Below are 24,576 nucleotides of genomic sequence, written 5' to 3'. Positions count from 1 at the left end.
CGTAAAAAAGGCAGGGAACAAGAACGGTATTTGGCTGGAGGTAACGCAAGAAGAACCTACGAGCAAAGGGTAACCTTTGCCCCCGCACGCTTCTCGGCGGAAACTCCTAGACTCCGTACTTGCGGTCCGCTGCTGTTAGTCCGAATTTCGCCGTTTAGTTCCCTGTATCGCATTAGGTAGGAGTCCCGTCGTGGTAAGGATAGGGAGGATGTAGGACGGAGGAGAGGAGAGTAACGATGTGGAGACCGAGGGCCAAGGGGATGGAGAAAGGCGAAAGCTCGCAGGGTTGCAGGGTGGTAGCGGCGATGGTAATGACGGCGGCGAGCGATAGCGAGGAGAGGGTTGAAGGGATGCGGACAAGGGGGTGAGAGACGAGGGCGCACCACAAGCTCGAAAGTTGGGAAAAAGCCAAGGAAGGGGTTGTGCTTGGTGCGCGGGCTAGTCGGAGGGCGCAAGCTCCGGGTCTTCCTGTGCCCTCCCACTTGGTCGCGCGATAGGTGGAGCTTTCCTACCCGCCAATACATGTCCCGGGGAACGCGTACTCGCTCCCGAACAGCGCGAGTTCGCGAGTAGTGCCGAGCCGCCGCCACCGCCACTGTCAGTCCTTCCACATCCACACGAAAACGCGCGTCCTACGGTGGTGGCACCGTGGTGTGTGGTGGCCTCTCGGCGCCGGCTCCGCTGTTGCTGCTGCCGCGCCGTGCGTAGCCTGATCAGGTCAGGAGGGTTGTTAGGGTCCCCGGTGAGAGGATAACGCTCTCGCGATAAGGTCGCGGAGCACCACTCGCGAACGTGAGCGCGACATCACCGCGGTGACATAATCGCCGATGAAGGGTGGCCAGGAGTCCATCGATGGGATATATGTAGGGATGCATGATCGAAAGGGTTGGGTCGGCAGGTGAAAATTAACGCGAACTCACGTCGTATGGTGTGCTGTGTGCGCGGAGAGAGATGTCGGTGAACGTAAGAATAGTTCTGCTAATGTGGACCGATGTGCATGGGAAGGTCGGTTACGTTGCAGCGCGAAAAGGGTGAATTTCTGTTATTTCGGTAAAAGCGCGTTGTGTATCGCACTGAAGGCGTATGGGAATAATCTAGTAATTATCGCGTGTCAGAGAATACTTTGATGATGGCGAAAACTTCATATTATATTATAGAATTTATGAAAAGAATTTGATCAAAATAGACTTTCTCCAATTTCTTCTAAACGAAGAAAATGTTTTGATAACGATCGAGGAGTGATCGCGTGATAGTATTTCAAATGGTACAACACAGTATGTATTAATTTTTGGTTTTTGTTAGCATGTCTAAAGTTTCGCGAAATTTAATTAATTTTTGTGAAAGTTTGATTATGCATCTATCATTATAATAAATAAATTTTGCAACTGAACTTGTTTCTTCTTTAATTTGCTCTTTTTATTGGCGGTGCACGTACGTTATGCCACAAATATAGTCAGTTACATTTTTTAAATTGTATACATGAGACAAGTTAATGTTATATAGAAAATTGATCATCGCTGCATCAAACAAGTTAGTTTCTTAAATGTTTTATATGTTACAAAATCGTTACGTAATAATTTAGCATGCTTTCATACAATTATTTTATCATTGTAGGAAAGAATTCTTTAACGATCGATAAAGATACGAAATTCTTAATAGACTGGTGTGTATCATTGCATAATGAAACGATTTAAACGTCATTGTATGTTAAGGCACCCAAATTAATCAGTGTGTATAGAGCTTCTCGAGCTTCTAGTGACTAAGCTGCTCGAACACATTATGGAGTTATACATATAGGAACAAGATTTTATGAATTTATAGATTTGCTGAATTTACGGATTTATCGATTGCACATTTCATTATTGTGATAATGAGAAATTCGTGAAAATAAAGTGACATCGTAATAATTATATGTATATTGAGCCGTGAATGAGTGAATTCATGAGAAATACAAGTTTTATAATGTCAAGGACATTAAAATTATATTTGTAGTTAAAAAAACGCATTATTACACATTAGCGTAATTTATAATAACTAGTAATTTTTAGAGATTTTAATGAGGCAATATATATACGTTAGTGATACTTGAAATCATTTTTGATAATAAATAAAAAATAGAAAGGTGTAAGAAGATAAAATGTAAACAGAAAATACGAACAAAAATTACTAAATAGAAAAAAATTTGGGAATAGTAATAACAAATTGGTGCATATAAAATAAAATATTATATATGATGTCTTGCATCGAAAAGAAAACAAATGGTTAACGCGAAAAATTTATGTGAGAAGGCTTGTAATATTTGAGGACATCAATTGAACTTTTTTATCGCAATGTAAAATTACATGTGTAACAACAAAGGAACAAATAACAATAAATGATCTTGTTTTAATTAATGTGAACAACTACTGGAAACGAGCCAAAATTTGTCAATGATTTGGTTCTATCACGTGTATCGGTATCAAAGAAAAAAGTCTTACTATATTTGTGTGATTTATTCGTGCAGTTTCTATAACACTTTTATTCATAATTATTCGAAATAAACTTCTTTTTTTCGAGAAATACATCGCGATAGATGGAAATTACTTCCGAGTGAAGCGCTGCCAAAATGTCGGGTGTGTCCATACTGCGTGTGCTATCGAGAGATAAAAAGAGATTATGCTCATAAGGACACATAACTTGAAATATTTGGTATAATTATTATGGTGCGATATGTTACGGTAAATCGAAAATCTAAACAACGACGAAATTTGGAATAAAGTTTCGATATTAATATTCAGTGACATAAAGATAAAAAGTATTGTTTGCAAAGAAAAAAAAATGTATAATTTATAATATATCTTTAAAATTCGGTCTCTTATTTTCGTGCACCTGTTTTTTATACCGAATTGTAAAATGTGAGTTAGATTTTTATTCACAAAATCGTGCGAATCTTATTTATTTTACATTTTTGAAAAATTTGAACGTCGTACATCACATTTAAAAAATTTTATTAACATTTTATTAACATTTTATCACTGAAAAATTTGAGTTTTGAACTTGTATAGTTTATTGAAACGTCCATAAACTGTTTTTATTAATTACAGTTTGCTTCTGTTCTATCGAAGTTCAATAAACTGCACGTCGCGGAACGATACCGAAGACGGCGCGTGAATAAATTGCTCTTTGACGACATCAATGACATTTTAATCGTTGCCTTGCGTTACACTTAACTCTCTCTCTTCTACAATTTTGGCGTATAACGTATACCGTATCAGGCAAGTAAATTTAGGTAATGAGACTTTCCAAACATGTTAGCATGAGCTCTTGTTTGCCAGATGCGCTAACACATAAATTCCTGTTTGCCACAGCGTATAGTACCTAGCTAGGAAATATACTTTAGCGGATGCTTGCAAAGCACTTCGAAATACCTTATGAATATAGATCGATTTCTCCCGTGTTTCATATAAAATTTCGATAATATTATAATAAAACCTACACAATTTGTGCTTCGTTATTTTTCAATAAAAAGTCTTTTTTTATATTATATCTGATGATTCAAAACGTCGTAACACGCGTCATTTTTGTACAGAAAAACGTGTTCGACTTTTTAAATATCAGACATGATGTATAAAAAGACTTTTTTTGAAAATCTAAATGTGGCGAGTTCTTCTCGTAGATCTTGTATAAATATACCAAATAAATTTTGTTATATGTATAGCTGTTTCATCATGAAAGTAAATCGCTTACAAAAACATTGAAGAAAGCTTATATCTTATATTTCGATTGTCAAGTTGGAAATCAGAATAAAAGTTAGATTTTTCATGTGTGCTACATACGTTGTTATATATCTCTTTTCATATGATTGAAAGGAAAGAATAGAAAAACTTTAAATCCCTCTCGCGAATAAAAATGATTGAAAGAAAATAAAGATATTTCTATTAAAAATGACATCCTGATAATTATTTTAACAACATAAAGGTTGTACGTGCTATAATGTTTTTTTATATTTTAGTGAGCAAAAGCGATTAAGAACCACTTTATCATGTTATAAAAAAAATGATCTTTTTATGTTGTCTTAAAGATGCTTATTAGCATCAATAATATTAAATTGCTTGACATTTTTAATTTGTAATGTTACACGCATTCCAGCTTCAGTTTAAGACTGTGTTTCAAGGTCAACAAATAATCGGCACACAATTTGTTTGAACTGAAAATTATAAAAATTCATGTAAAAATATTATTAAGCACCAAGACTCGGCTTGGCCAAATACATATATGAATCTCTTTGCTCATTTAAGCTGAAAAATTTTTCATTTTGCTGACTAATTTCAAATATTTTTTATCTTTCAATTAGTTTTGGATTTTTTTCTGCGGTTACACTCCACACTGCGAAATAATTAGCATGTCGAGAATAATAACGTCTTAGGAGAAATAATATGACCTATAAGACGCAAATTTCCTATACAGTACATACCTCCAAGGGATGTTCCTATAGATGTCCAAAGACATGTTACGCCCTAAGGATGTTCCCAGAACGTTCCCAGGATATTCCTTCTGATAAAGTGTACTGTATATGATGGAAAGAAAATTGATTTGCAGCAATTAATAAACCAGAATCGAGATAAAGCCTGCATATATTGGCAAGCGTAAACCAAGCTTAATAAATAACAAAATAAATACAAATTTTTAAATTACAGTACTAGTAACTGAGTTTTAGAGATACATCGGTTGTTACATATAAAGAAGCTCTCCGTGTTGTAAAATATTCTCGTACGGCTTTTGTATTCCAAATATGATCTTTAGGTAACAGCGGATCTTTTACATGGAGCTGCGTGATCGCACGAGAAAGGTGTGCCACGCGATCGATGTCGAATTTTCTCTTCAGTCGGCTTTCAGCCGGTAGATCGTTACCATCGATTCCGTCGTCGATCGCTCCTCGTGTGTATTAAACTATTGAACACAGTCGCTCGTCGACTTCACATCACTTGACGCGCATCAAGAGTTGCGAATATCTCGACGTATCAGTATCTCTTTATTCCAAATAGTCTTCTCGTGTCGTCTAAGATTATAAATCCAAATAAAAACACTTATCTCAATGTTACATTCTTACGATTTAGATCGTTTCTGTCTCTATCAAGTCTTTTTCAATGCCGACCCATGATTTTTCTTCCGACGCTTAAATACATCGCATTAAGTCCTTTAATTCACAAATTGAGATTTCTTTTAATTCGTATTGCACGTATAATTATCGAGAATAACTTAAAATTTAAATTAGCCAACGTATCGTAGTTCTTATTATATAAAAATTAAAGACCATTGTGTGTGGTGACTGACGGGATTTGTCCGTAGAGAAGATCAACGCGAGGCTCATTCGAGGTGTTCTTTTCGAATTACAGATCGAATATAAGTGCGCGCGTGTGGTTCGTGTGTGTGTACATGTGCCATCATCACCGCCGTCCGCAGCAGTAACGGAAAAGAAGAGGGCTCGACCCGCAGTGGCCGGAACCACCGAAAAATGGACGCGACGCCGCAGCGAGTTATTTCCGGTTTGCTTTTGTTCTCTCTCGCCACATTACACCTCGGTAAGTCCCTTCGATTATTATAACGGTCAACGAGCAGTATGCGATTGTCGAACGTGTAACGAAGTATGCGACATCATGCCAGTCGAGTCCAAAGAAATCAAAGATTAGTTTTTTATTACTGTATATTAGATATTCAGAAACTTTGCCTAATGAAATCAAAGATTAGTTTTTTATTACTGTACGAGTATATTAGGCTGCATTTAGAAACTTCGCCTAGTTCACCCACGTATCATTTTATCCTTGTTCACCGAATATTAAACAAGATGATATGCACTGAGGAAAAGATTGTTCATTTGACTAAATTAATTTAGTTTGTCTTTATTTCTTTTGATGAAGAATATATGTATACGTATATTCTTCATTGAAAGAAATAAAAAACAAACTAAATTAATTTAGTCAAATAAACAATTTTTTTCTCAGTGTGGGTGTATTCGATGCATGATAAAATTTTTGAAAGCAGTTTGGATTACATCAGAACTTTTCTTCTTATTTTCGCCAAATTTCAAATATATATCTAATTCAATTCAGAGCGCAATTTAAATGACTATATATATATATATATATATAGGTAGCATATAAATTCACATTGAATTGTTTAAGCACCTAAGTAATTTAACCGTTAAAGGCGTTTATTTCTTACTAGTTGTATCTAATTCATTTTAAGTGCAAAGAGTACATTAATTTTGCTATAAAAAACAGATCTTAACTTGTTAAATCAAAGAAGAAAATAGCGCATATAATACAATTCTTGCTTGCTTTCTGGAATAGTGTTTCAGGTATCGATTTTCTGATATGAAATATAATTTTGAAAGAATTTAATTAGAAAAATTGTTTATATGAATTTCTGTAATTTTTTTCTGGTATTGTTGTTGAGAATACAAGACTTAAGGTAAAATATATTTTTAATTACATTTTCTCAAAATATTCTTTCAAATTTTATTTTTTTAATTGATTATTGTAATTACGGGATGTATATATATATATATATATAAAATCATGCACTATAATAGTTTATCATATTTTATTTTTGTATTTTTGATATTAATCTGAATTTTTTATTTAACTCATGTATCTAGTTTAGCATTATTGCGTCATAACACTGTAACATTTAAATGGAAATATATACATTACATGAATACGCAAACAGTTATTTTTCCGCATATCGTAAGAGTTAATATATTTATTCAGCTCATAATAGACTGGCATTATGGCGCGTACTCCGAAAGAGCTGTGCAGTTATATATAATAATTTAAAATGGATTCACGTGCGGTGCATCGCGCTGTAAAAGCAATGCAAGCAGTTACCTACAGTTATTGTTATTAAGCCGCACCCATTATTTTGCGGTAACGTTCGTATTTCAAGTTTTGTTATTACAAAGCGATTTAAATTACGTTGCCTTCCGTTCGTGGTACAGGCGGACGCGGGAAAATTTCCTTGTGGAACACTCGCGCTGGCCTCTCGATCTCTCGAGAAAAAAAATACGTGATAATTTTGTAAATTTTGTCAAATCCCTCTGTACAATTCGCATTAACTCTCTCTGCACAGATGTATTACCTCACAATCGTTGTCTGATCAAGCTATTCATAATATATAAACAGAAATAGTATAAAGATTGAAGATTATATATCATGAACGAATTGCTGTAAAAATTACCTTAGGTAGTAAGTCTATATTTGTCACTATTTTGATGATATTAGACGTTATTTTGACCAAATAATGACGACGAATGATGTCTACTTGTTACTTGAGTATTGTCATATTGTCGCTCCTTCTTTCTAAGGTCAGACGATTCAACATCAATGTTACATTTATATATATGTGACGTATACATGAAACGTACATCTGGCGCGATACAATCTGAGAGAAGCAAGGACTCAAAATTTAATATAACCATAAGCAATTTACAACCTTGATTTACCTTCTACTGTCAGCTCGAGAAGGACGATGTGCAATAAATTCTTTCGGTGTGTACTTATTCTCTCGGTTTCAAAGAACGCAAGATATTTTTTAAGATTTCCTGCATTTTTTGTATTTATTTTTGTAACATTATAATTGAAATTTTACATACGATTTAAAATAAAGAAGTTGATATTTAGATATAAGTGTGTCTATATGTTTTATATAAAAACGTTACCGTGTGTGTGAAGGAGTTTGACATCTCCAGAAATATCGTGAATCAAAAGAACATTCGTGTTACGTTGTGAAAAGGAAAGAAAAATGATAATCCGGTGATATCAGATAAGACCAACGGCTTTATTTCACGCGGCATTTGATCGCAGTAGGAGTAGGTCATTGTTAATCGATAAAAACAATATCGCGATGTCGTGCGAACATTCGTTGCGACCGCAATAGTAATTTGAAAACTTTTAGCGATTTAGAAGGTAAATTACAAAGAGAAAAACGGGAACGCGGTCGCGTCTTGGAGATACAATGCGCAAATAGACGGCGGTAAATGCGTCGTCGTAATTGCATAATGGCTACAGTGTGTTCGCGCCAAGATACCCGAAGCCCTGGCCTGGTTTTTGCTAGAGGACTTTCACTCGGCATCACTATCTTTCTCTTTCTCCACCTGTCTCTTTCTGCCGATGCTGGGTTGCTTTCCGTCTCGTCGCTCGTTTCCTCTCAAACGTCGGTCTCATCGACCGAACTCGCTTTCAAACCAGTCGCCATCGTTGGTAAATCGAAGGGCTCCGCCAAAATCGTCGGATAATCCATTTTAGCGATTTTACGTTGAACACAAAACCGCGAATAAGTCAGCGTTATCATATCATCCCCTCCCTCCCCCCGGAATTCGATTTGTCTTACCTTATTTTGCTTAATACAAAGTAATACCGGTTATTCATCTCGTGTTTAATAAAAAATAAGTTATGTATATTCAATCTTTTTAGCGTTTAAATTTTAAAATGTTTGTAGATGAATTATAACGAGCAAAGAATATTAAAGTAAAACATGGAATAAGTTAGTCTCTCTCAGTTTGCAAGATTCTTCATTTCTTCAATAGTTTACAACTAAAAAACTATCGATCTCTAATATCGTATATACGTATGTATATATTAAGGATATATTTGGCGTATAAGCTCTGCAAAAAAGCGACTGGAATTAGAAATTCATACATTTCATATAAAAATGCATGTTATATATACATATAAAAATTCAATAAGATAAATATTTATATTTAATACAATTTTGTAGTTTAAATAAAAATTTTCTTATTCTGTTTTATTTATTTTTTAAAAATATGTGTACTTTTTATTGAAATAATTTTTATCCAGGTTCTAAATCACCGTTAAATCTTTATATTTATACTTTCACATAAATACAACATAGAAAAATCTGTAATTTTTTTCATTTTGTTAAAAGATACGTGTAATACACATTCTCAAGGAGAATTTACTACAGCACTCATAGGGAACTGACCGAGAAGCCAAGAATACTCTATGATAAAAATTCTTGCTGACGATCAGCGGCGCCCACTTCAGAGCACTACGGCAGATTCCAAACGATCGAATTGATGTACACAACGAACACCAACGCGCGAGTATCGGCGAGATGAGCGCGTGTACTCTCCAATAAACCCCGGTCAGAGCCGTTCGATCGCTCTCGACGAATCTCGAATCGAACAATACCCGACCTCCGTTGGCGCGGTCCGTCCGTTCTCGTCCAGGATAACCCGCGAGGTCTCTCGGGCATACACATACGACTATATGTTGCTGGCGAGGCATAATATCACGAGTACCCCCCAGGTACTCGTGCGCTATCAAACACGAGGGGGAAAGAAAGAGTATCTTTATCTGTCCAGCTCTATCTTTCTTTATCTTCTTTTCCTGGGATTATTTCCGGGTCAGCGAGCCAGTCTCGATCGCGTTCGTTCCGCGCCCTTACAGATTATACGGGGGTACTTGTTGGTGCGTGGCGCATCCCGAAGTGCAGTCTATCCGTAAGCTGCGAATCCCCCGGGCGTTGCGCTGCGAGCCGCGCCGCCCGCGCCGCGCCGTCCCGAATCTCCGACAGCTTGGATATTGCGAATCGTGGCACCGACAATATTTCACGAGAGATCGACCGTTCATCGCTCGACACATCGGCTCATGTTTCACGGGTACTTGTTTTTCTGTGGAGAGAATGTACAGGACGCGCCAAAAGCCATTATCATAACTATTTATGAGAGAAGTGATAACGATTTTTTTGTTTGTACTTGGATCGTCTTTCTCTTAATTGTTTTAAAACGTTAAAAAGTACACTGAGAGAAAAATGTTTAATATTTGTAACTATAATTGCATAGTAAAATGATTATTGTTAGAAGGTTCATTTTTATAATTATTACTGCTATGATGTTAATAATAATACTATAATTTTACATTTATGGTCCTACCAAAAAATATATATAGCAGAAATGGATTATAATTATAGTTAAATTATGATTATAATTATGATTATGATAATTATGATAGTTGATAACATACTGTGATATGTAAGAAAAATGGTTGCAATTATCATAATTATATATAGATACGATATACATGTATGATAATTATAATTAAATTATATGATAATTGCAATTTTTTTTTCTCTCAGTGTATATGGATACACACTCTATAGAATATTCATCTTTCAAAAAATAGCACTTCAGCAAACATTAAAAGCTTTCAATTTTTTAGCTTTAAATTTATCGCGCGACACGTTTATAATTTAAATTTCGAATAAAATCTAATTATTATAATATTTTATTTTAATATCTATTAAATATGTTTGTACCAAATCTTTGAAATATCTACATGTGAACAGTTCGACAGCAATAATTATGGAGGACTCTTCTCGTATTTCAGTTTGAACATGACTTTTTATTTTGTATTAACGCGCATAATAATACATGTCATCTTTAACTAAATTAGTTTAAAGTGTGGCTTTAAAAGTCCACAGATAAATATATCATAATGCTTGCTTTATTATCACAAAAATTAATGTGTGGTGGGAAACGTCTTTCGCGCCTATACGAGCCTTCGTGTAACATATATCAAGCATTTGTTTTCTCCATTACCCTTCAGACCCGTGGGATTATTATCGAGCTTCAGCCTACAGTTTACAATGTTCAGCTTGCTCAGCCTCATGGTACGCTACGGTGGTAGTACTCGTCGTAGTAACGGTCGTAGTACAGCACGTAATGTACATGTGGAGGGTTGCGCAAGCGCTGAGATATTTTCATAGATGTGCATATACACATAGATGTATGCGCGTGTGTGAGCTGTGAGCGCTGGATATCCAGGGTTTGTGTGTACGTGTAACGTCATGTCGTAATCGTCTGCACTTTTTCGCGATGCGAGCAAATCGTGTCTGATGGCTAATGAGAATAAAGGGGACGAACAGGCTGCTATCCATTATGAAAAACTATCGCTTGGCGTGTAACGATTGATTCTCCGGGCATTGTCGTTTCTCTGCTTCCTCCTTCGCTTATACGAGTAAGGGAAATTGCACGATACGCGGAAAATCGTATATTTGTATACGCAATACGTTGTACATAACAGAAATGCTTATGATGTGTGTGCATGATCAATCATTGATAGCTTACTTCAGATATTTGGAATACATAATTGTTAGCATTAACATTTTATTCTTTATATTATATTGAAATTGAACATTTTTGTAATATCATATCCATTTGATATTTTTTATAACATATTAATCATATACGCATAGATTTTCGTTAATTTATTGCTGCAGAAAAAAAATTTTTCTGATTGTTATAAGTGGCAGTAATTAATCTTTCAATTTGATATCTGCAGGGTTTTGCCTTTAATGAATGACATGGAATATAAGTATAGATATGAATATAATTATAAATATATTGTTGTCACATTTTTCATTTCATGACAAGTTTGAAATAACGAAATAGTTAATGCATCATTCTACGCCGTAGTAATTTCATCATGGAAAAATTATAGAGTCTATAAAATTGCAAATCTCTGGACTTTATAAGAGCTATTTGTAGGTATGTAATTGCCATTCGATAATAACACACTTCCTACAAAAGAGTTTCAGATAGATTATTACTTATATATTATTTTGATTATATGATGCTATAATTATTTAGGCATCAAACGGTTACGCACGATAATTAAAATACAATTATGCTTTTTCGGAGAACAACAACAGAACATTCACGAAGCCTAAAATAATATAGTTGCTTATTCATTCACTTTCTATTTTTATAGGTATATTTCTATATACAGTGGTTACGTTTTATGATTTCGACCTTGCGTTCACTATGCACCTTGACACTAATAGAAAGAATTTACATTGCTATACTACAAGTGCCTGTGGAATTTGAACAATACGTCATCTTCTCTCACACTTGTGATTTAGATTACCATTGAAATTTGTATCGTTTCTTTAAAGCGCGAAATTTTTAAGAGAAAATAACGTTATTATCTATTACTTGTCATTGTAAATAACTTAATGTTAACTATACGAATCGAAGAACTATCGATATATTAATTCTAATCAATAACATAGAAAGATTACTACGAAGATAATAGAATTAATGAAATAAAATTTTACATATATTAAATCTATCTATACATATAAATTTTATTATTTTAGAATTGTATGAAATTTATTGTATGAATATTTATATTACTCAACTTGAAATTGATCGATAACAATATATAGGGTATCTCTTAATTATTGACTCAGCGCTCATGTGCAGGTAGAGCGGACTAAACTGAATCCTTTACTATTTTGCAATTTTCACAATTTTTTTTCAGTTATCCAATATGCAGAATGTCTAAAATCGATGCACAAGACATCTTTAAGAGTTCTTTAAGAAACACCTTTAAAATATTTCATAAAGAACTTTGGAAAATATTTTAAAGTTGTCTTTCGTGTTGATTTTATTCTTTTATTCGACAATCTTTAGAAATTAATATTTCGTTTTGCGAAACTGCAAAATGGTAAAAAACTTTTCAATTCAGTTTAGTCCGCTCTGCATACAAGCGCTGTGTCAAAAATGATTAGAGGACACCGTATATATAACGCTATATTTGATAGTTAATTTTATTTCTATCTTATGGCTTGAAATAATAGAGATAAGATATTTTATTAATACATATAGCGCTTACTTTAAAAATAACACAGCTTGAGAAACACGATTTCGAATTATTACCATAAATGCATTAAGCAAACATTAGCTTATCATTTATTAAAAGTGAACTCATTAACTTAATTTTATAAAAAAATCATTTAAATCATCACAAAGGGTGATTCTTTAAAAGTAATTTTTTAAAGATTGTAAAATGGAAATAACAAAAATGACATTTAATCGTATTAAGATTATTCTTTTTATGATATTATTTGATTAATTAATAATTTTCAGTCAAGTTGAAAGGTAGTTTTTTCCTTTTCTTAATTAAACTTAATTTTTTGAATTGTGTCATTTTGAGTAAGGAAGTGATATTCTAATATGAAATGTTATTTGTCTCCGTTTTAAAATCGCGGAATGGCGGTTTCAGTGTTCTAGCTCGAATTTATTGATATAAAAATTGCAAAAGTTACAGTACGGTGTCCCACATGTACAGCAGGGTGCACTCTATGTAATTGGAGTCGGTAAGCGGGATACATTTAATGCGTGTACTTGTTGCTCGATCGCCAGATGTGCGATTCCCAGTGTGGCATTTATATGGACGTTGAAAGTGATGAGCATACGCCGTCGGCCATCCCCAAATTCTGCGGCTCAAGCTTAATCGATGTAAATGGCCGATTTGAAAGAGAAAGAGAAAGAGAGGAGAGGGGAAAAAGAAGAAAGAGAAAGCTGCCTTTATTCGTTCTTTTCTATCATTAATCGTCACAATCTGTCGTAATTTTCCACTTGTGAACAACCGCATTATGGAAAACGCGTCATTCTTTGATCCGGTTCGAATTCCGAGCAAACTGAGAAATTTGTTTTCCTCGATTCTATCACTGTACCTTCCTTCATGCTGAATTTACGTAATCGCAGACATTCGTCGATCATGTATGTTAAATCATTCCGCGATGTGTAGGATTCGTACACGTTGGTTTTGTTCAAGACGTAGATAAGCGATTTGGAGAAGCAGATTTTGTAGCCCTACGATTATATCCTCATTTGTCTATTTTAATTCTTTGCTATTGCTTCGTTTTTATGGATGAAATTTAATAGATATTATAAGAGATATTATAAGATTCGAAATATCTGCATAATTTTTTTATTAATGCGAATTTCAGGTATCCGTTATCTACTGTCGAAGGATTGTCTTTTTGTTTATAAGATAACTTAATACAGCCTTGACCATAAATATAAAGTACTCCAACAAATTGATGTAAACATATCTAACAAAAAATAGGTTAAAAACCGGCTGTATTTATTCAAAATAATATTTATTCTTATATCAATTTTAATATTTTATTAATTTTCCTTTGATTTTTATTATCTCCTTTTTTAAGAAAATACAATAAGTTGAGTGCTTCATATCTATATTCAAAACTGCACTTTTATTTTATTTAAGAGAAGCATAATAATTTTATTCGTGAAAGGATTGCTTTTTTACAAGAACAAATTGGTTCTCGCAGGCACATGACGCACTTTTATATGACATAAGAAAGCGTGTTTATCAGTTAATTATATATATAATTTGATAGATTAAAAATTTTATTTCTCATATATTGTTTTTTGAAAATTTCGTTGTGTGCGTGTGTGTATTAGACGGAGAATAAATTTCTTTCATCTTTTACGTCCTAAGGCAAGCACCGAGATTAATTTCTCTCCTTAAACTCATCTGTACAGAGAATAATATATTGCAAAGGGAATATCCGCAAAAGATGTTTTGTATATTTGCTTTTAAGTAGGAATTTATTTTTGTTACCGGACAATGTTTTCGCTGTTTTATTACATAAATGTGCTTTTCCAAAGAAACGCTGTTTGATTCAGGTCATAAATGATTCCCATTTTTTGAATGCACTGTGCTTCACATTTTTATTCGCTGGCTTTTCATAATCTCAGATTTTCGAGGTCCCGACTTACCAGCTTCTTACATTTCAAACTTCTTCAATGCGATTTTGCGTGTGTCGGTACTGTAAATTTATCGATTGACATCCAAGCTTTATGTGAAAACTTATCATTTCTCTTTCACAGATTTTCTTTAATCCCTCGTCCTTTGTTCCTTTTTGTCAAATCTTTCCCCTCGCAGTGCGATACTCGGCAATTGTATCGCGTCTACCCATTATCAAAACGAGCGAGTGGATCCTGTGTGAGTGAAGCTGAGGAGTAACGTTGAGAGAAACAATTTAACTAATGGATATTGGTTCGGGAAAGTCTACGATTGCATTGTATCTCACATTTTCATCCCGTCATTCTGATCAAAAAAGAAATGTAAAAAAGATGTTTTTACGCAATGGTTATACAATGTGTTGCGACAAAAACAGTAATCATTAAGTCGTCAAATCGTTATCGAGAGTCGTAAAAATTAAACGGAAGTATTTATACAATGAATATGCATACGTAACTGAGAACAAAATTTATTAAATTTTAATAAATATTTCTCCAGCGGAATATTTACTTACAGTAAATAAATATTTAGATAAATGAAAAAATGATAGTTGAATCAAAGTAATGATTCTTATATCTAATAAATATGTGTTTACATATAGTAAATATTCCGCTAAGATTATTCAAAGAAATATTTATAAAAATTTAGTAATTTTTTTCAGTGTAATGACGTAAACTTGAAACCTACGTGTGTTTTTACAACACTACATTGACAGGGGTTCTCTCTTTCTGTCTGTGCTTCCGTGTTTTCTTCCCCCGTGCCTTTCATGCTCGCGCGACGTTCGACGGTCGTCGTTGATACGCGATTCGAATTCCTACAGAAACCGATCGATGTAGACTGGCATTCACTTGAAGTAGGTACAATGATGGGAATGCACGATGAGGATTTGGTGCTCAAGATCTAATAAAGAAAGATTACCGCCTGAAGAATCGTCATTTATTACATACATAAAAATATTAAAAATATAGTACCGTAAACAATTATATATTTCTAAAATCAAATATTTTTGTAATTTCATTGTTCTACGTAGCTTTTCAATTCTTTTTAGAGATGAATTAATTCTGAAGTTCTTTAATTTTATTTTTATATCTTTTTGTAAGCTCGATCATTGACCGAACTTTTTTATAGTTTTGCTTTGCGTAATACGAGCGAATTCTTACTTTTATTCGTAATTCTGAAGGTTATATAATTGAAAAAATTTCAGAATTGATTTTCATCTGCAATCGAAATGATTATATCTCTTCCCTAGTAGAAATTTAGATAAGGAGCTAGTATGATTCTTGCATGGCTGTCATACTGCCATATCAGGAACTAGCATGGCAAATTTGCAAGCGCCGCGCCAGCAACGTCATATTTTGTCTGGTGATCCTGGTGAGCGACTGACGTCACCAATAGACTTATTAGGCGCTGCCAGGCGACTAGCCTGGCGTATACATGGCACATTAAGAATTAAGAAATAATAATGAGATCAACATCGACTTGATTTCTTTGATTTGAAGAAGTTTTTTGTTGTTCTTTTCTATTAAAATTTAAAAAATAGCTTTTATAGTTTTGCAACTCTTTTTTTAAATGAAAGAAATATATTTTTTGTATACAATAACAAAAAAAATTGTCTTAAATGAAAATAATTTTTTTATTACATAAAAATTTATTACATAAAAAAATTACAGTTATACTTTAACGAAAAATGCAGCGGTCGGTCTCGTGAACCGAGATATTGAGCGTTGAAGTTTAATATTTTAGAGATTAAGATATCTGTCCTCTCCACTCGATACAGCACTATGTACACGTTCTGCTTTAATTACATAAATTCACTGCTTTAAAAACAATTTTTCTGAAAAGAATGACCATTCAGATATTGAAAAATAAAAATCTTGTAAATTAGTGTAATTTTTTTACATTAAATATTGCCAATAAAAATTTTTATTATTTTAATTCATCACTTAAAATCGTACATAAACAATAAAAAGGACTTCATACTATCATATTTACTTTCATGTATTTAAAAAAATATTTAAATTTCGTATAATGAAAAAACAATATTAAATGAAATCGACCGAGGAGTCTAATTAAATAAAAGAGTTCTTATATTCGATCAAAACGGATTGCAGTGCTTGTAAATATTTCTGTGTAAATTTACACACATATCTGATTCTGCAATTTACTGAATTTTTTTCCGATCTAGAAACGTAATCATGAGTAGAACCAGAGTAGTAATATCAATGTGTTGTTAAACCAAGAAGTATTTAATACAAATAGGAAAAAAATGTCATCAAAGTGGATCTTGGTGCTTATATTAATATTCATATGTGTACATACATATAAACACAATTATCAGTTGTACAGACTGTCCGCCGATTCGGTGTACCGGACTTGAAACACAATTATAAACTGAAATAAATAATCTCACAATTAAATTAATTGATCGATTTAATAATAATGCTACTATAATATCTTAACTGTATAATTATATATTACATATGCACGTATTGTATGTATTATTATATTATATAAATTTGCATTATTATATATGTATAAGAAATTCGAAGCGGAATTTCTAAAACTGAAAGAAAAATTGATTGAAGTTTTCAGTATAAAAAGCCTTGTAAGAAACATTTATAATTTGAGAAATAAAAAGTAAACCAAAATTTATTGCACTGTGTAATTCATAGCAGTTTTAAAATCTATCTTATAAACGTATTTATAAATTTGTGCGTGATTAGCAATAATCATCGTATCTCAATCAACTAAATTATTCGGCCTGCAATTTACAGCAACAAGTTAGCAATGAGAAATTCAAATTGCCGATTGTATTTTAGACAATTGTCATTTGAGCATCTTCGGAGTACATGATGCTTTATTAGATAGACAGGAGGTACACGGTCCGTTACGAGATCATTATCGACCAGTCGTCTTCTCTGTTTATCTTCCACAAGTGCTTGCTAATTACATAATCAAATATCGCAAAATAGAAAAAAGAAACATCTTAATCATGTTTGTAGCATAAAAGAATCTGATTTATTGTTATAAAAAATTATTATGGTTGCTATAAAAATTTCTTTCTATTACAAAATCTTATGGTAAATATAATATGTAGTTTAGGGGAGCCCCCCATGATCTTGACATATGTTGTCAAGGTTATAACCCTGAGTGACCTTGAGAAAGTTTTAATCGTCGGACATTACTTGTTAAAATATAGCAGAAATCAGATGTTATTTCTTAAACTTCTTTTGTTTATAACTTTTTAACGAGTAACGTCCGACGATTAAAGCTTTCTCAAGGTCATTCAGGATCATGACCTTGACAACATATGTCAAGGTCAAGGTCATTGGGGGAGGGGCTCACCTAAACTGCATATTTACCAAAATATTACCTAAAATATTATACATATAGAATACTTTTTGCAGACAGATATGCAGTTCCTATATGAATTTAAATCTAAAGCTATTATATACTCGAAATTTCTTCCTTTTCTAATAATATGTGCTTATGAAAAGCAAATAATATTATATGTTCTTAAATCTTTTTAGAAAACATAGATATATCTATAATATAATTTTTATAACTCCGAAAGCAGAAGTTTGATCAAGATTAACATTAATTGTCACTATAATCGAGCCTCGAGCAAGATAAAAGTAGTATCGCCCGAAATAGATTAGCTATTAGTCGGGTGCGACGTGTGACTTTGTGACTTCCGGTAGACGCTCACACGCTGCGCCACGCGCCGTCGTCGACATCGTGTGTAATGTATTGTACACGGATACATGACAAATGTCCCAGCACGATATCATTATCCATTATCGCCCAGTCTTGCATCGTCCACCTCCAACCTTGTCGTCGACGCGACGACGAAAATTTTGTCAGGGGTAAGCCACCGCCTTCGGTCTCGTTCTTCTTTCATCCCCCTCGTTCCGACGATTTCGGTTCCCACGACGTGTTACGTGAACCTGCTTCTACATGGGAGACATAAATACATGTACGCCGTTCAATCGATATGCGACGGCACCCACATTGACATGTCTGCGCACGTATGCGTACACTTGTACGCGCGTGGAAGGTGACATTCATATCGCGGTGAACTCGTGAATCGAAAAGAGAGAGAGAGAGAGAGAGAGAGAGAGAGAGAAAAGGGACGAGCGGTGTAATATCGCTTCGGCTTCCTTTGCCTATGGTACGTGTTGTACGTGTAAGAACGTTTGGCTCGATCTTTGTTCACGATCACTTTTGTTCAGTATATGTATATATATATATATAATTGGCCATATTACCTCGTACGCTGCGATATATATATATATACAGGGTGTCCCAAAATTTTTTACGAAGCGCTCTTGTGTAGATAGTAGACAGCCTCAAAGGGAGAGAGTGGCAAACTACATCACGTGACCCGTCTCTGATTGGACGCGAGCATCAAAGCTTCATAGGCATGGAAGAGATTGGAGAAAACTGGTCAGGTGACCCTCATCCCGATTGGACGCGGTCATTCACGTGATGCAATTTGCCACTCTCTTTCTTTGAGGCTCTCTAGTAAGTAGAGCGAACTAATAAAAGTATTTGAGAAAAAAATTATTGAATACCAATATTTGGCGATTTTTAATAATTAATATCTTGTTAATTGCGAAAATTGCAAAATGGTAGAGGACTTTTCGACTCAATATTTAATCCGTTCTATCTATACAAGAACGTTTGGCAAAAAATTTCGGGATACCTTGTATATATCATATATCGCGACGAAATAATGTGGCCACACTGATTACAAATCGTGTTTTTTAATTGAATGTTATGATTACATTATAATTTATAACATACGGTAAACAATCCCAGAGATAATTTATAACATTTTTATAGTAAATATTTACATAATATTTAATATTTTCAAACACATTGTAATATAGATATTATTAAAAAATAGAAAGATAATTTTAATTTAAATAAATTTTCATAATTATGTGTACCACAATAATATATAATTCATAGAGTGATTATAATTCTTACCCTTATAAAAATCTAATATTGGCTAATTTCCTATACAGCAGAGACTCCAACGTCCCTATGTCCTGCTCTGAACGTCCTAAGGACATTCCCAGGATGTCTCTCGAAAAAAATGTGCTGTACGTCTTAATACTAGCGAATTTATTACTAAAAGACAGTAATTACTTATTTGAAACACTAAAAGCACTGAACAAAAATGTTTTTAGTACTTTAAATAAGTAATTCATTACTCTTTTAGTATTAAATTGATCAGTATTAACCCTCCATTTCAGGAACAGAAAACAGACTATTTATTCCTCTATTTCATATTGAAAGGGTGCAGTTCATTTGAAAGAAAAAACGAAACGAAAGCGGGAAATCGCGTCGTATCGTAAGATAAATTTTCAAGTTGTACGACAACTACGAAATCTCATAAAACGATATTCTTATTTCAGCATCTCGGAAACGGCGCTCCGTCGCGCGACTTGAGCCACTGGTTTTGCCCTCGCGGCACGCGTTCTATTTTCTCGAGATTCCATTTCTCTTTCGCAACAGCCTCCCCACGCAGCGTTCGCTGAGCCGAACGTTAACCGATCGACCGAGAGAAGTTCGGCGCGTGATGTTTCTAGCGTTCGAGAACCACACGAGTGCTTATATCAGATGGTTGTTCAAGAGCGGAATGTCGCGTCGCCGCCGACAGAGATCTTTTCGACGCACTCATTGCGCCTAATGAAGTGTGAGGAATATTATAGCGTATTCGGACCGCGCTCACTAACAAGAGTCATATGATTCAATCAGTACGATATTGCGAGGGACGATAGTCTTAATGCATTTGGCGAGGTAGCTATGGTACGCATCACCAAGCACCCTTTCTGCAAGCTCAGCATTCACCCCCCTCCCTCCCCCCTCTCTCTTTTTTCTCTTGTTCTCTCTCATCTCGTTCTATCCTTCTTCTCTTCGTCTCTCTTTTCCCTGTGTTCCTATGTGTCTCTCCTTATTCCATTTCGAGAGGATATAATGGCCCTAAAACGAAGCGGGCGAAGTCCTTGGCTTTAATCTCTTAACGGGCAAATGACAAAAAATATCAGTCTTACTCTTCTTACTGAATGGATAAAAGCCGTCGACTCGCAGGTTCTATTAAAAGATTACCTTGTCTGTGTATACAATAATTATCAGTTACGATACGCATCTCTGTTTAGAACATAGTCTTTTTACAGATTTTGCTATTTCTCATTTAACTGTTGCTTAAATAAAATTTATAGAAATTATTTTTATTAATTTCTATCTTGTAATTGAGATAGATAGTTTTTATATCACCCAATTTTAAGAACAAAATCGGCTTTCATCACGAATGTTCATAAAATAAATTTTTTTGTTCATTGAATACATATTTCTGATAAAATAAAGATCTAATATTAATCTCAAATGAATTACTTTACTTTAATTACAAATAAATAACTATAACTAATAATATTTAAATTCTCTAGTGTATGTATTGAAAATACTTTGCAGAAAAATTAGTGCTCATAATTGTTATAAACATTTGGAAAGGTTATATAAAAGCATTGCTAGTGTCTAAGCTTTAGAATTAATAATTGATATTTTATTTATTTTACAAAATAGCCGAGTAATTAATAAATAAACTATTAATTTTTTTATTTTTTAAATTAAATTTTTTCTTATAATTATATGCAAGGATTATAATTCCATGTTTTGATAATAAAATATATAATACCGAACAGCTTTTACATTTACCATTTATTGTACATTCGACTTGTGTTATGAAAACATAGCGAGCTTAATGCTCATATTCAGTCAGACATATTCAGTCAGTTCAATTTATCCTCAGAGATGCCCTACGAATTATTTTATTCGCTACTGAATATCTAAAGTTAAATTTTAGGGAAGCCATAAATATAAGGCTTCACTATGAATATGGGCATAAATTACGATATCTGAGATATATTATATATATATATATATATATATAGGAGTGAACCATAATATTCTGGTTTTTCGGTTGTATTTTACAAATATATCTAGAAAGTACGTTGATGTATTTGGGAACATAGTAACTGCTTTGTTAAATACGCCTTAGAGTTGTGATAGATTAACGTTCAAATAAACTTCCTTTATTTGTATGTTGAAGAAAAGCTGAACATTTTTAGCGAAAGTTGCAAATAAGAATTACAGTGGCCTTGCTTTCGAATTTAACTTCGAAGAAAGACATAATTTTGATTCGGTCAGATATTTCCAAAACTGGTTTTCTTCTTAATCACTCACATATATTAATATGTCATATACATGACGGCAATGCAACATGTAAATTGTTCGATAATGTTTAAAATTACTGTGTTAGATTAAGTTCATTTGAATTATTTTTCACATTAAATTGAAATGCGCTGATGATTGATGTGTTGGTTGATGTGTTTAAAATTACGTATATATCCGCGTTATGCAATTATATAGCATGATATTATGTCTTATTATTTATGTGTGAACATAATTGATTATTTTAGATATAAATTTTAATAATTACTTCTTTCGCAAGAAGATAAGAATTGACATGAAAATCGCGTAATCAGCGTACAAAGGATTATAAGAAAACTGAGAAGAAAACAGTCTACTTGAGCTATAGGTAAAATGTAAATGACACAATCTCGAGATATCTGTACTTGGTAAAAAAGCTGTCAAATAAAAGAGAAAAATTCTTACATTTTTTAAGTAAAAAAGAAGGATATTTAATTTTGAAATTTATTAAATTCTGTTAACAAGTTTAGATTTTTGGTATACAATTGTATGCACTTATAAATTGAAGATATTAGAAATTAATAGAAAAAGATATTGATAATTATATTTTAAAAGCGATTTTAAATAAATATCTTAAATATCAAATATTTTAAGATATAAAAACTATTTCTACAGAAGATTTCCATTTTTCTATTAATTCTGGATTTAAAGTAAACGCAATTCAACGACTGAACCTAAATATTCCATAAGCTGATAGAAAGAGAAATACAAGAGGTGTTTTTTATTAAAAAAAAATTCAAATGTGTTTGATAATCGAGTGGATAACAAAACTCGCGCGTGCAAATCTCTCTTTCCGTTAGTTTCAAATTCACGCCGGGTGTCGCGACGATGGTTCCTTCGGTCGGGAGCACTTAGAAAATCGATAAGCCCTGGCTCGCTTGATCCGCCGTTGGCTGCTGCCAGGCCATATCTTGATTAAAATCAGTGCCACCACCCGGTGCTCTCCTTTCTTCAACGTTTCCCCATCGGTTCTCCCGCTCCCGTCGACACTACCGCCGCCGTTGCACGATGAATCCGGTTAGTCTCGTTAATGTCCTAAGTCACAGCCGTTTCCCGTTACTTTCTCTCTTACAGAGAAAGCCCAGCGTTATACGGAGCGACGCAACGGGGGAATCACCTGAGAACATCTCTTGCCGTTGCTCACTCGCTATCGGAGGAACGCCCGCGCCGTCGCCGCGCCGGCTGGTTTTCGCTTGGTCGACCACATTGCTCGATCCGTGCTCGACGAAAGTGAAAGCGCATATAAGCTATCTGACGCGTAACCGATCGCGTGCTGATCTGACTTACATTAGAAACCTTAAGCTACTAATTAATCATCCATCTGCAATCGTATGTTTACTTCCATTAAAAATCTCAGTTTTTTTTATCCAGCCCCAGTTTTTTTTATATTTTAAGTTTTTTAGTTCTAAGCTTTTAACGAATATGAAAAAATTTCTTTCCAACATCTCTATTATCATACCTATCTTTATATCATCATTATTACCAATTAGATATTGCAAGACATTTTTTAGGAGGACTTGGACTTTCTTATTTCAGAGAAATTTGAGAGTGAGAATTTCATTTGTGCTAAAAAAGATCCAGTTCTAGACAGAGAGTTAACTCTACTTTGAAAGAATTGTGCGTTTAAACGTAAAATATAATAATCTATGTCTTTGTGTATACAATGTAAATTACGTGAAGTATCATTTGAGTACAGTGTATTACAGTACATTCAATAACAAATAAATTGAATACTATGAATTACGAGTTACTCATACACTTATGTCCGAATAAATCCGAATCTTGAAACCTCTTATTAGAGTATCGCGCTTAGAAAAATAAATGGTAAAAAATTAGTATTCATAATATAAAACGTTCGTGATATAAAACGACGACAGTTGAACATAACATTTCAGTTGTGCATAATTATGTGACTTGTGTTATAGTACGGAATCTCTCGTATACTATGCTACACAGTGTCGTCAGTGTACACTGTTGGAAAGCATCTGCAATATAGAGAGTCAAATATTACCGCCATATATGCTTCGAGATTCTTTCTTGAGGATCTCTACTATCGTCGACTTGTAATCGGCAGGAATTGAAAACTGGAGATCTGCGGCCTAATCGCGTCGCGAGCATTGGGAAGCACACTCTGACAATGAAAGCGAATACAATTTCCGAGGGGCTCGGAATTGCTGCGGACCAATATATGCGAGACTGATCTCCACGCGCGGCTGAGACAACGAAAACGCACGTTCTCCCTCTGGGAGGACATGTTGCCGTAAATGCAAACGCGCATTCAGCCACTTTGTCCCGATCTGTCACCGCGTTACGTACATACATCACGATGTGCGTTCGCGCTTTGTCGAGCAAAAAGCGGATTAGGTCCGCTTGATCCTCCGAATGCACGGCACAAAGGATCCATCGGATTCATGATAGCGATAGTAAAGACCATCATACGTCACGCGCTAACGAACCTTATGCTCACGCGTAACACATTTGCGGCGCATGTAATATGCTTTGTGTTGAGTGATGCCCTGGGCCAAGTGGGTATTTCCCAGGGCGCGACGGTCTCTAAGATGACCCTAGCTAAGATCAATGTATATTGGAGAGATCGTACGAAGGACCTATACGCAATTCGGAAGTCGATCGACATAGAGTGTAGAGAGAGAGAGAGAGAGAGAGAGAGAGAGATGAGGGAGAT

At 34.1% G+C, this 24,576-nt stretch overlaps 1 protein-coding gene across 4 annotated transcripts in view; it reads left to right on the top strand.

Annotated features, from left to right (window-relative positions):
- The first annotated feature begins 619 nt into the window (after positions 1-619).
- The window catches only part of LOC108725473 (protein Skeletor, isoforms B/C), a 61,151-nt gene continuing 37,194 nt past the window's right edge, over positions 620-24,576 (top strand). The window contains exons 1-2 of one of the 4 annotated variants that reach the window (XM_018452499.1): positions 620-717; positions 5,376-5,561. In XM_018452499.1, coding sequence (XP_018308001.1) covers positions 5,495-5,561 — 67 coding nt within the window. In that variant the 5' untranslated portion in view covers positions 620-717; positions 5,376-5,494. Of the gene's footprint in view, positions 718-4,874; positions 5,004-5,375; positions 5,562-24,576 lie in introns of those variants that run through there. The other 3 variants (XM_018452500.1, XM_018452497.1, XM_018452498.1) reach the window with 3 other exon arrangements.

Source organism: Mycetomoellerius zeteki, unplaced genomic scaffold (assembly GCF_001594055.1).
Source record: "Mycetomoellerius zeteki isolate Tzet28-1 unplaced genomic scaffold, Tzet1.0 scaffold35, whole genome shotgun sequence".
Lineage (NCBI taxonomy): Eukaryota > Metazoa > Arthropoda > Insecta > Hymenoptera > Formicidae > Mycetomoellerius > Mycetomoellerius zeteki.
This window is presented reverse-complemented; position numbering and strand designations above follow the sequence as displayed.